Source organism: Schistocerca nitens, chromosome 3 (genome assembly GCF_023898315.1).
Source record: "Schistocerca nitens isolate TAMUIC-IGC-003100 chromosome 3, iqSchNite1.1, whole genome shotgun sequence".
NCBI lineage: Eukaryota > Metazoa > Arthropoda > Insecta > Orthoptera > Acrididae > Schistocerca > Schistocerca nitens.
Genome location: NC_064616.1, coordinates 273,625,245 through 273,639,326, shown reverse-complemented (window position 1 = coordinate 273,639,326; position 14,082 = coordinate 273,625,245). Strand labels below are relative to the sequence as shown.

Sequence of the window (14,082 nt, the reverse complement as noted above, 5' to 3'; positions counted from 1 at the left end):
TCTCTGCAATAACCAGGGTGGCAGTCAGTTAAAACCCAGGACTTGACCCTGTAGGTACCCCACACCAAGGGACTTCAATAGACACTTTCCATGGATCCGAAACAGCCTCGATGCCCACGACCAACTGGTAACGATGTGTCCCGTAAGTTGTTGCTGGATTGTAATTGGTGGTTCACCAGCCTCAGCACAGAGGCTGGCTATGGGGTTGGTCCTGTAAGTGCCCTTGGTCAGCCTGATCCCTTCACAATATAGTACAGTTTCAATGATCTTCAGATGAGAAGGCCTCACTGACCTGTACACTGTGCACCCATAGCCCAGCTGTGATCACATGAAGGTCCTATAAAACTAGAGCAAGTGCACCCTGTCTGCTCCCCAAGACCTGTGCTAAGACACTTCGTGATGTTCAGTGTGTTCTTGGCCCTTGTCTTGAGGTACTTTGCATTTAGTTTGGAGTAAAAAATGAGGCCCAGAAAACTTAGGGGGGGGTCTTTAAAAGGGACAATGGCGTCTCACATACACAGTTCTGAGAAATTAAAACTCCAATGAGAATAATTAAGACGAATACACATACACTTCTCTGCAGAAAGGTTATGGCAAGCATTTCTGGACTCCTGTCAATTGTTCCACTTGTTCTACAACAGTGCGGTGAAACCATCAGGAGGATGTCCAGTGTAGGCAGTCGGTTACCTATAGCGGTGTTGTTGAAACGGGGTTTCTCCAAACAACATCTGGAGACATCGAGCATACAGTGGCAGACCATTTTGCACTGGCTACCACCGCTGTCAACCAGAATCCAGTATTCCATTCTTATGGGTGCCACAGTGGAGAGGGTTGAGCTGGACTTTCGGCCCACCAGTTCAGAGTCATACAACTGCTCATTCTTGTTCTGGGTGCAGAAATCGGCACACTTGGATACTCGTGATATGGTGCACAGTCACGACCAGATCGAGTACAGCATGCTACAGCACTTACAAACATAGTCTCCATCAGTGGCTGACACTTTGCCTCTGATTTTGTAGCCTGCGGAGGCTTCAGAGCCACAACCGTGGCAGTGGTAGTGGTAGTGGCAGCACTGGATTTTTTTTTTTTTTTTTTGGCGCAAAACTGCTATGGTCATTAGCGCCCAGCCTGTGACTTAGGAAATAGTCAAAAAAAAACGAAACTGAAAATCAGCAGCAATGGGAACAAAGTCATAAAATTGGAGAAACTAAAAGCAGAAGGAAGGCTTAAAAATCCACTACAGAAAGGGGTTGGTTGTCCCCAAAAAAAGCTTCAAATGACTGACATCATTTCACTAGCACTAATAAACTGGAGAACGCGGTCGGCTGAGCGCATGTCATCTGCTAAAATCGACGATAGATCAGGCGATAGCTGTAGACGGGCACGTAACGGATTAAAATAGGGGCATTCAATTAAAAGGTGTCTTACCGTCCACAGCTGAGAGCAGTGGGGACAGAGTGGGGGAGGATCGCCGCTTAAAAGATGTCGATGGCTAAAAAGACAGTGCCCTATCCGGAGTCTAGTTAAAATTACCTCCTCCCGACGACGCGTTCGGGAGGAAGAAGTCCAAACGCAAGGAAGAGCTTTCACTTCCCACAATTTATTATTGGGAAGTGTTAACCAATGCGCATGCCATAAATGAGCAACTTTGCGACATAAACCGCTCCGTAGATCGGTGAAGGGAAGCGATTGAATAGCTGGCCGAGGAAGAGAGACTGCAGCCTTGGCCGCTATATCGGCCGCCTCATTCCCACAGATACCAGCGTGTCCCGGGAGCCAGAGGAACGCCACCGAGACGCCCCCCAGATGGAGCAAGCGCAGACAGTCCTGAATCCGGTGGACCAGAGGGTGCACAGGGTAAAGAGCTTGGAGACTGAGGAGAGAGCTGAGAGAATCTGAGCAGATAACGTACTGTATCCGCCGATGGCGGCGGATGTAGTGGACAGCCTGGAGAACAGCGTAAAGCTCCGCAGTATACACCGAACACTGGTCGGGAAGCCGAAATTGATTTGGGGTGTCGCCAACAATATAGGCACTCCCTACACCTAACGATGTTTTCGAGCCGTCGGTGTAAATAAATGTGGCATCCGTCATTTGTGCACATAGAGCAGCAAATGCCCGACGATAAACAAGTGTAGGGGCACCATCCTTGGGAAATCGACAAAGGTCACGGAGCAGGCAGATCCGGGGACGGAGCCAAGGCAGTGCTGTACCCGAAGTTGTCAAAAAGGTTTTAGGAAAGCGGAAGGAAAGAGAATGGAGCAGTTGATGGAAGCGGACTCCCGGGGGTAGTAGGGAGGAGGAGCGGCCAGCATACCCTACATCAAATGAGGCGTCGAAAAAAAGGGCATGGGCTGGATTAGCAGGCATGGAAGACAGATGGCTAGCATAACGACTTAGAAGGACCGCTCGCCGATTGGAGAGCGGAGGTTCAGCAGTCTCAGCATAAAGGCTTTCCACAGGGCTAGTGTAAAAAGCTCCAGACACTAAACGTAATCCACGGTGGTGGATAGAGTCGAGACACCGAAGAATAGACGGCGGAGCAGAGGAGTAGACTATGCTTCCATAATCCAATTTCGAGCGCACTAAGGCGCGGTAGAGGCAGAGAAGGACCACTCGGTCCGCTCCCCAGGAGGTACCATTCAGGACACGGAGGGTGTTAAGCGATCGCAGACAGCGAGCCGAAAGATAGGAAACGTGGGAGGACCAGCACAGTTTTCTGTCAAACGTAAGACCCAAGAATTTAGCGACGTCTGAAAACGAAAGGTTGACAGGTCCTAGATGTAAGGAGGGCGGAAGAAACTCCTTACGTCGCCAAAAATAAACACAAACGGTCTTACTGGGAGAGAAACGGAAGCCTGTTTCGATGCTCCGTTGAGAGCTGTAGTAGATCGCAAAATCGTCCACAAAGAGGGAGCCCGAGACATCGGGAAGGAGACAATCCATAATTGGATTTATAGCGATGGCAAACAGTACAACACTCAGCACGGAGCCCTGGGGTACCCCGTTTTCTTGGGAGAAAGTGCGGGAGAGAGTAGTGTTCACCCGCACCCTAAATGTGCGCTCTGCCATAAATTCGCGAAGAAAAAGGGGCAGCCGGCCTCGAAAGCCCCAAGAGAACAGTGTGCGGAGGATGCCTGTCCTCCAACAGGTATCGTATGCTCGCTCCAGATCAAAAAATATTGCTACCGTTTGGCGTTTCCGGAGAAAATTGTTCATGATATAAGTGGAGAGAGCAACAAGATGGTCAACTGCAGAACGATGCTTTCGGAATCCGCATTCGGCAGGTGTTAAAAGACTGTGGGATTCCAGCCACCACGCTAAATGGTAATTGACCATACGCTCCAAAACCTTACAGACACTACTCGTGAGAGAAATGGGGCGATAGCTAGAGGGGAGATGTTTGTCCTTTCCAGGTTTCGGAACAGGAACGACGATAGCTTCCCGCCATCGTCTGGGAAAAGTACTGTCGGTCCAAATTCGATTATAAAGGCGAAGGAGGTAACGCAGACTATGGGTTGATAAATGCAGCAACATTTGGACGTGGATACCATCTGGTCCTGGGGCGGAGGAGCGAGAAGAAGAGAGTGCATGTTGGAGTTCCCGCAAGGAGAAAACAGTATTGTAGCTTTCGCGATTTTGAGAGGAGAAAGCAAGAGGTCGCACTTCCGCTGCACGTTTCTTCGGGAGAAACGCTGGCGGGTAATTTGAAGAGCTCGAAATCTCGGCAAAGTGCTGACCCAACGAGTTAGAAATTGCGACGGGGTCCACTAATGTGTCATGCGCGACAGTGAGCCCAGAGACCGGGGAGAAACTAGGCGCGCCTGAGAACCGTCGAAGCCCACTCCATCTTCCGAGGCGGGAGTGAAGGTGTTAAATGAGCTAATAAAGAATTTCCAGCTTGCCTTCTTGCTATCGCGGATGACACGATGGCAACGCGCTCGTAGCTGCTTATAGCGGATACAGTTGGCCAAAGTAGGATGGTGGCGGAAAACGCGGAGAGCACGTCGCCGCTCACGTAGTGCATCACGGCATGCCTCGTTCCACCAAGGAACTGGGGGGCGCCGGGGCAATTCGGAGGTGCGTGGTATTGAATGTTCCGCAGCTGTAACAATAACGTCGGTAATATGTGTGACCTCATCGTCGACGCTGGGAAAGTGACGGTCATCGAATGTCGCTAGAGACGAAAAAAGTGTCCAATCGGCTTGAGCAAACTTCCAGCGTCGCAGGCGCATATATGGCCGTTGAGGCTGCAGTCTAAGGACACATGGAAAGTGGTCACTGGAGTGTGTATCATCAAGGGCGAACCATTCGAAGCGCCGAGCTAGCGGAACAGTACCGACCGCAAGGTCCAAATGAGATAAATTTGCCGTGGAGGCAGACAAAAACGTAGGGACCCCAGTGTTGAGGCAAACTAGATCTGCTTGGTGGAAGACGTCTAGCAATAGTGAGCCACGTGGACAAGGATGTGGAGATCCCCAAAGCGGGTGGTGGGCATTGAAGTCCCCAACCAGCAAATATGGGGGTGGAAGCTGACCAAGAAGATGAAGGAGATCAGCTCGTGCCATTGGTATGGACGATGGAATGTATACAGTACAAAGAGAGAACGTGTATCCGGAAAGGGAAAGACGGACGGCAACAGCTTGGAAGGAAGTGTTTAAATGGATTGGGTGATAATGGACAGTTTCGTGGAGAAGAATCATGAGTCCTCCGTGTGCTGGAGTGCCTTCAACAGAGGGGAGATCATATCGGACGGACTGAAAATGAGGGAGAACAAAGCGGTCATGGGGACGCAGCTTTGTTTCCTGAAGACAGAAGATGACCGGCGAGTAGGATTGTAAGAGGATCGACAATTCATCCCGATTGGCTCGAATACCGCGGATATTCCAGTGGATAATGGACATAGGGTGAACAGAAAATGGAGGAATGCGACCAAGGTCGCTGTCAACTCAACGACTGCTCTGAGCTTGCGACCGACAGCATGGAATGGCATTCAGCCGAAGGCAGAAGATCCTGATCCATGGGTTGGTCAGGAGCAGCTCCTGCCACAAGCGACCGGCCGGTTGATCGGCCGCCAGCAGTGCGCCTCGGCGACACAGAAGACGGCCGAGGGCGACTTCCGCCAGGTGGTGCTGTAGATGGGACACGCCTTGGCGGAGAAGGAGAGGAACTGGGTTTCTTTGTAGCCTTCTTGGAAGTATGATGTTTAGAGGAAGGAGGAACCGATGGTTGGGAAGTTGCCGTACGTAAAAACTCTTCACGAGTATGCTCTTTTTTCGAAGTCTTGGTGTCTGACTTTTGGGCTCGAGATTTAGCAGAACTCGACAAAGGGTGAGCCAGAGAGTGGGCAGGCGAAAGTGGTGAGGTTGAACGGGCGATCTTTGCGCTGGCCGACCTGACGACCGTGGCACGAAAGGTGAGGTCGCAAGTCTGCGTGGCCGCCTCCTTTGTTGGCCGAGGAGAAGCAAGGACAGTGCTGTAGTTTCCTTTCTGAGGCACGGTGGGCTGTCGACTGGCGAATAATTTTCGAGCAGCAAAGGTCGACACCTTTTCCTTCACCCTAATTTCCTGGATGAGTTTTTCGTCCTTAAAAACGGGGCAATCTCGAGAGGAAGCGGCGTGGTCACCCATACAGTTGATGCAGCGAGGGGATAGAGGTGGACAAGCACCCTCATGGGCATCCCTGCCACACGTAACACATTTGGCCGGATTGGAACAGGACTGGCTGGTGTGATTGAACCGCTGGCACCGATAGCAACGCGTAGGGTTCGGGACGTAAGGGCGAACGGAAATTATCTCATAGCCGGCTTTGATTTTCGATGGTAGTTGAACTTTGTCAAATGTCAAGAAGACAGTGCCGGTTGGAATGATGTTCGTGTCAACCCTTTTCATAACCCTATGAACAGCCGGTACGCCCTGGTCAGACAGGTAGTGCTGAATTTCTTCGTCAGACAGTCCATCGAGGGAGCGTGTATGAACGACTCCACGCGAGGAATTTAAGGTACGGTGCGGTTCCACCCGGACAGGGAAGGTGTGTAGTAGTGATGTACGCAGCAATTTTTGTGCCTGGAGGGCACTGACTGTTCCTAACAACAGGGTGCCATTCCGTAATCTGGAACAAGACTTTACAGGACCTGCAATTGCGTCGACACCTTTCTGAATAATGAAAGGGTTGACCGTGGAGAAGTCGTGACCTTCGTCAGACCGAGAAACAACAAGGAACTGTGGCAACGATGGAAGAACTGACTGTGGTTGAGACTCAGTGAACTTACGTTTGTGAGCAGACATAGTGGAAGGTGAGGAAACCATTGCGGAAGAATCCCCCATGATTACCGGCGTCTCCGATGGCGCGCTCCTCCCTTGTGGGGGCCCTCTCTGAGGGCACTCCCGCCTTAGGTGATTGTTCACACCTCAGGTCACACCTCCCGACAAACGGACGGAGGGACCAATCGGCACTTTCGGAAGGTATCAGCTCGGGTAATCACCCCTCCCTGGGCCTGGCCGTTACCAGGGGGTACGTACGTGTCCTACCTGTCTACCCGGGGCGGGGAATTACGCGTTACCCCGTCACCGGCTACGCATGGAAGTGCGTGGGTTGGCCTTCAGACACGCACAGGGAGGAAGAAAGAGAAAGGGAAAGGAAAGAAGAGAGGTCTCAAACGCCGCAGCGGAGAAGGTAGAGAGAAGAGGTAAGGAAAAGAGAAGGACAAAGGAAGGATGAAGACTTACAAGCAAGGAATGAAGGCGAAGAATGTAGTATATGTACAAGCGTCCGTCTCCGGACGTAGGCACAAACCATAACCCCAGAGAAAGGGAAAGAAAGAGCCAGAGGTGAAGGGGGGGGGGGGGGGGTGGCGAAGATGGGGAATGGGGAAGGATGCGGAAAGGGAAGGTATGCAGCCCGGAAAGGAAGGAAGGCCACATCAGCTCGGGGTCCCGTGCTCGCTACGCACGTATCCACAAAAGAGTTGTGGATCCCCTGGGGGGCAGCACTGGATGGTGGACCATACTGAACCTTTGGAGGGGCAGGGAGCTCTGCAACATTGGCTACTACGGCTTGCTCTAATGTTCCGTGGGGAGATATGGGCTTCAAAAATATAGCAGCAGCACAAGCACATTGATAAACGCAGATGCTAGTGCCGACACTAGCAACCCCCATTTGTGCAGCAGCATTGGTTTTCTGAACTGGCTGTTTAAGAACTGAAGCAAATAAGGTAATGAACGTGGAGGGCTGCATGACCTTATAGGTCTTTTTGGCCTCCTCATATAGGATGCACTTGGTTGTTTTAATCTCCTGTAACTTTCTTTCCTTGAGGAAGATAATGAAGTCCTTACTCCAGACAGCATGATCCCCAAAGCAGTTTACACACTTCAGAGGAGATGGATATTAGCGATTGACCTTACCACATTTGCCACAAGTTGCTTCTCCTTTACAACCGAGGCTTGTGCACCCAATGCGCTGGCATTAAAACAGCACATTGGGTTTGGGACATAAGGCTGCATGTTTAAGCAAAGGAAACCTGCCTTAACAAGCTCTTGACGTGTTGTGCCCACAATGTCTTCTTCGGCCCACTCCACTTTCAATTTCTCTTTGGGGATGCATGACAACACCTTTGCTATTGTTCAAAGTGTTGTGCAGCTCAGTTTCAATTGCATATTCTCCCGAGGCATGAAGCTTTCTGAAGGTTCTTTACTTGTTGGATAGAATTTCTACCAACAGTAGCCCAATGCACCGTCACCTGACAGATTTTAAAGTGCCACCAATACAGTTTAAATCTTTCTGAATATAAAAAAGTGAAACTTGTTCAATGTTCCTGTTTGTTTTTAACCATTAAAAACAAATTCTGACTACCAGCAAAGGTCTACAAACAGAGGGGTAGGCAGAATTCCTAAGGTGTATGCCACATTTTGACAGATCGATACCTAGCAAAACTGAGATTTTCTGGTTCACTGTGTTTCCTTTATTTCCTGATCTACCATCTGTTTTAGAATCCTATGTATGATCTACAAGGTATAATTGGAATGCGTACTGATTGTAATTCTTCTACTGTCTTGTGTTTATGAATTTGCTGTACTGACAAGGGGAGGCCACAACGTTGGGATCATGGATTAACTTCAAGCTTTGTACATCTCTACTATGCCATAACAACATAATGTGCAAGTAGTAATGTGCACTAATGTGGAAATTCTGAAAAAAAACCGCAAAAGAAGTTTTACGCGTCTATCATGAAACTGATGTACCTACAAAGATGCTGATTTTAAGAAGTCATTGCAGTCAAGCAGATAGCGTTCGTGCTTGGCAAGAATGTGATTGAGGCGAAGGTTCGGATTTTGATAACAATAATTTTTTAATCTATATGTTTTTCATCACTGGTCACATTATTTTATATGAAATTTGAGAGGTAATATAATAATAATAATAATAATAATAATAATAATAATAATAAACCATGTGCGTGTGAAGTTGTGACGAATTTCGTATGTTATTTGACTATTTTCTATTTTAATTAAATGTTCAGGGATGAGGGACAGGCTTGGAAAGCCCAAGCCAAACAGAGAGTCACCTTCATTTTTTGGCATATCTGCAATACAAGTGTATATCCTGTGATATGTAAAAAAAAAAAAACAATTTGCACCTACACTATTCGTTCTCGCTACATTAGCAACATCTCACCGCTATGCAGGTTAACTGCCAAATGGAGTCTGCCTCTGTCTCTGCAGCTTGAAACATAGATGTGCAAAGTAGCTCAGGGTACCTTACGAGATTGCTTGTGTAAGGGATTTTGCAAATCACAACAGGCATACATTTGCAGGAAAACTATTTGTTCCTTCGATTACTTGTCAACAGTTATAAATATGTTTGTTCTAATAATTAAATTTATTTAAAAATATTAAGTAGTCCAAGAACATGAAATTCACTAAATCTTGATGTAAATACATGCAGTTTTTTGAAATTATATTACCTCTCAAATGTTATATAAATTAAACAATATGACCAGTGACAAAACAAATAGTTTAATAATTAAGTGGGAGTTGAATCGTGACCTCATACACGTTTGTCGTATGAAGCTCAAATGCTAATCACTTGACCACCTAAGCACAGATACACAAGCCAAATAACTGACGCGTAAAATTTCTCTTGCGATTTTCTCAGAATTGACAGAGTAGTGCACCTTACTACTTGCACATTATGTTGTTTTAATGGCCTGCTGAAGGTGTACAAAGTTTGAAGTAAATCTGTGATCCCAATGTCGTGGCCTCGCCTTGTGAGAAAAAAATGATGGTGTAAGTAGTGATACTAACCAAATGTGAGAGGTGGTTGCCATGACAGTGATATTGAGAAGTTTATTGTGGAACAGTAATTGAGATATACAATATCATGCTCTTTATTACTTCAGATAATGAGAAGCAGTAGTGACACTAAGAAGTATAATTGTATCTGATAAGTCTTAGTTACTGTTTGGTCACTCAATGATGGCTGTAGTCCAAATAATATGCTGTTAGGTAGTCTTGGTACTTCATAAGTTGTCCTCTTTCAGGTGCATGTAGTATTCAAGATATTAATGAAGTGTTAATTTTTAAATGGTAAAAGAATGAAAGCTTTGCTACCATTCAGATGAATCCCTTTTCGAGTTAAGAGTACACATCAGCACTGTTGCCTGTGAGTTTATGCAGAGCATGACGACGATAACATGGGGGAGTGGAGTGGCAGGGGGTGACAGAACAGAGACAGGGGACTCTGCTGCGAAGAGGGTGATGGGTGGAGGATGTCCGTCTGATGGATTCAAATCACGTGCACCTGCTGTCTCTCCCTCCCATACTTTTATATTGCATATCTGCTGCCTCCCTCTATGTCTAAGATTGAGTGGTTTATAAATCCCCTGTATCTTCAAATGCTTTTCCCTTTCCCTGAGAACTTTGTCTAATATTATGTTGAACAATAGTAGTGAAATGCCATCACCCTGCCTCACACCTGTTCTAACCTCTAAGTACTCTGATAATTCTCCCACTACTAATTTTGGGTTTCATGTTCATTACTGTGCATTTATTAGTTAACTGTTTTCTCATAGAGGCTTCTCCCTTCCAGTTTTGTGATGGTCAATCTATCGTAATATACCTTCTCAAAATTTATAAAGGTATATACGGTCTCCCTCTTCTTGCTTGGCATCTCAGGACTGTTTTTAAATTATCTGTTCTGTAAATGAGCTCCTTGGTCTGAAACCAGCATTGCATTCCCCTAACTTGTTTCCCAGCTGTTATTATCTAGCAAGCACTGTGACAGAATTGTGAATGTGACAGGGAGTAAAAATATCCCTCTGTAACTATTAACATTCGTCCTATCCCATTTCTTATGCACAGGGTATATAACTGCGCATTTCCATTCTGCTTGTATTACGTCGGACTCCCGTACATCACGTATGACATTTGTATGGTATTTGGCCCATCTTCCTTTAACACTTCAGCTACAATGTTATCTCCTGCTGTTCTATAATTTTTCAGTTTCATGATTTCTCTCTCAACCTCCAATTCATCTGGTGCTTCTGACTTAGTATTTTTCTTGACCTTTTGGTTCCTTGGGAATCTTTTTGCCAGTTCAGGACAATCAATAGCTGACTGAGTTCTCTTTGTTGTTCAGTGCCAGTTGTCCATCTTTTTTTTCTGTAACAGAGATTTTGTGGTTAGTCTCCTACAATTCTAATGTTAAGTGTCTAGTAGAAGCTCTCCTGTTATAGTTTTGGAAATTCTCTTCTATTCCCTTTAATAGATCTTTTGACTCTGTCGATGTCTCCCGTTGTGCGATTTCTCGTCTCTATGTATGCTGCCAGATGAACTTCTGTTTCATCACTATTCCAATAGTTGTATGCTGTTTTCCTACTCTAACTGTTTTCTTGTGTGTCATTCCACATGAATGTCTCTTCTTTTTGACTAGAAGAATTTCCTCATTCATTTTACTGGTTACTTTCTCTTCGAATTTTTTCCAGGTTGTGGCTGCCTCTACCTTCCATTCCTTTGTGATACTTTATTTTAATTCTGTCAAGTCAGACTTTGATATCACTGTGGTCTTATTCATCCTACTTGGTGTTAACCCGAGTTTGATTCTAGTGAGATAATGATCCGAGTCTATGTTTGCCCTTCTTCTGACTTGCACATTTACTATTTCTCTGTGGTTCTTGGATCTAATTGCTATATGGCTGATTTGGTATTCTCCTAAAGGTTTGACCACTGATCATCTCCACATTTTGGTTTTCTTGTTTTTTTTTTTTTTCTTTTTTTCCTTTAAGTGAGTCGTCATTGACCCCATAAAGTGTCAGTAACATTGCTTGACCAGTCTCCGGCCTTTTTTGTTAATGAGTTTGTCTCTAGGCTACTGTCCTATCATTCCTTGGAATTTCTTTCCTGTGTCTAATCATGAGTTTAAATCATCAATAAAAATTTCAACATGTTCTTTACAGATTTTTCTCATTGATTTCTGTAGTTTGTCCCAGAACTTATAGACTTCTTTGTCTCAACTGTTATCTTGGTTTACTGGTGCTTGTACGTTGTCATCATGTATGATTTACTAGCACATTTGAGCCTCATCATCATCGGTCTGTTACTGAGTGGAAGATAATTTTGTTGACTGCAAAAGCTGTTCCCAGGAGCGGAGCTCCTCTGCATATTTCCCTGCCTATTTTGCTCTTGAACAGTCTCCAATCGCTGAAGTCTATAATCTTCCCTATTATTCAAGTTTCTTAGATTCCCAATTTCAATCTTTATTCAGGATCTTTTCTAGTCCTTGTGATTTACCTGCTCCGATTAGCGTGTTGACGTCCAGTGTTCCTTTGAATATCTTCCTTTTGGTGGAAAGTTTGCGAAAGCTCCGACTCCCTCTGTTTTTGTGGTAAGTTGAACTTCCCAGAATTCGATGTCAGGTTGCAGTGCTATGATGGGCACCAGTGGACTGGTTACCACCTGAGGTATTGACAGTATTATTATTATTATTATTATTATTATTATTATTATTTTAAGCATTTATAATTGCTGTACTGGGAGCAGCACTTCCTGAATTTAATTTCTATTTATAGCATCATTATACAGACACTACAAATTTGATGGCCCAGAGTGCAATTCTGAAAGCCCCATCATTCACTTATTTTTGTCAAGCCTGGTAATGACATGTATATGCAAAAAATAACAATTTGCATCATTCTCAAAGTCCACATTAAGCTATAGTTCCTACTGTCTTTCAACATATCTTCTTTCGTCCTTCCCACCGCAAGGCTTTCACAAAATATATCTTTTAAAACACATAAATGAAAGTTTTGAAGAGTGACAACACAATAATATTTTCTCAGAAGTTTTGTTGCATAAATTTGCAGAATGATCGCAGTGCTTCAGAAGACAATCCAAAAGGGTTTTGCCCTTCGATCAGGTCGGTACCCCATGTCGGAAGCAATAAGACAGGGATGACAATTTGCTGCATTTCATGAGCCAGTGATGGACTGCGTGAGTAACTTGTCGACCATGTAAACACAGGGGCAGTTCACTGAAAATGGAGCCACCACTGTGGTTATTTAAATGGCTGCTACCACGGATGCTACACAAGAAGATGGACTGTGAGATAGCAGCACTTTACCAGAAAACAAGAGGAGTGTATATGCTTTATGAAATGCAACAGACACACTGTAAAACTGAAATGGCAAGACAGTCGAGAAACTTTTGTTGGTCTGTGAAAATACCTGTGCTCATGACAAATGACAAGTTTTATTTGTTAGGTTATTTTTTCTGGGTACTCAAATTGGTTTGACTGACACACACACACACACACACACACACACACACACACACACACACACACACACACTGTAATTAAATGATTACATACTAGATAAGCACATGATACTATATTTTTGAAATTTATATTTTCAAAAACAGATTACCATTTTGGCACTGCTGTTCTCCATCAATGTAACTTCAATACAATATTTCATTAGACAGAATAGATTTACTATTATGATTCCAGATTGTCTTTAACTTTTACAGACTGAAAAAACCAGTAATTATTAGTGAGTCCACCGGTTATAATATGCCATTATACATGAGAATATGAGGGCTGAAATCAATACATACCTCAGGAGTACGACTAGGAGATGTGGCACTTGAGCTACTACTGGAGCTGGACACACTAATAATCAGAGTTCCTGAGTGTGCTCCATTGACAGTACTAACTGAATTGGTACCTGTGAGTTTAAAATATATGTATAAATGACCTATAACACAAATGAAGAAAGGAAAGATAACTAATTTTACCAAACAGTAAATGATACTATGTATTTAAGCGATGTGCATGTTAAATCGTCACCAATGGAAAACTATGGATAAATGGTGAATGAGTATCCAATTGTGATTCACAAAAACATAAAATCATTTTCACACTGCCCTCTATAATAATGAAGTTATTACTGTCAAAATCAAAAACTATGTAACTAACTATTAAATATTTTTATATCACAGAATTTTTGCATAGCTGCAGAGTTAATGAAGCATCACTTATCTGCCCTGCAAGCTTTCCAAGTGTAGCTGGACTGTCTTTACTACTGGCACCTATACAGCCATAAAGTGATTCAAAAATGTAGTACAATTTGTGCTTATTTGTACCTTGTGACACTGATCAAGACACGTGCTTCGAAAATCAGCCACAATTTACAGCTCACACTTCACAGATGAACTGGAGCATCTTGAGAGCACATGCATAAAAGATGAAACGAAATGACTTTGTGGCACAAGTGATATGCACAAATAAACAGTGCACCACTCCCACACAGACCTACATGATCTGCAATAATCATCAGTCAGGGAAGCTTTCACCTAATCTGGTGTCAGGCATCACAATATTAATAAATGATCAGAATAAAAACACCTCTTAAAAAAAATCAAGCAATTAAACAGATTTTATGAATTACCAGTATCGAAAACATAGTTGTCTAGGTTGATTAATTTGTTTGTGAGTCATTAGCCGACCACTTCCTTGACCACTAAATCCCAGAAAGATATAACATTTTATTTCACTGTAGTCTGATTTTTTACTTGACTGGACTGCTC

General features: G+C 44.5%; 1 protein-coding gene across 2 annotated transcripts in view; it reads right to left on the bottom strand.

Annotated features, from left to right (window-relative positions):
- LOC126248241 (constitutive coactivator of PPAR-gamma-like protein 1 homolog) overlaps positions 1–14,082 on the bottom strand; it is a 240,238-nt gene that overhangs the window by 97,844 nt on the left and 128,312 nt on the right. For both annotated transcript variants that reach the window (XM_049949081.1, XM_049949080.1), the window contains exon 10: positions 13,111–13,220. In XM_049949081.1, the coding sequence (XP_049805038.1) occupies positions 13,111–13,220 (110 nt within the window). The remainder of the gene's footprint in view (positions 1–13,110; positions 13,221–14,082) is intronic.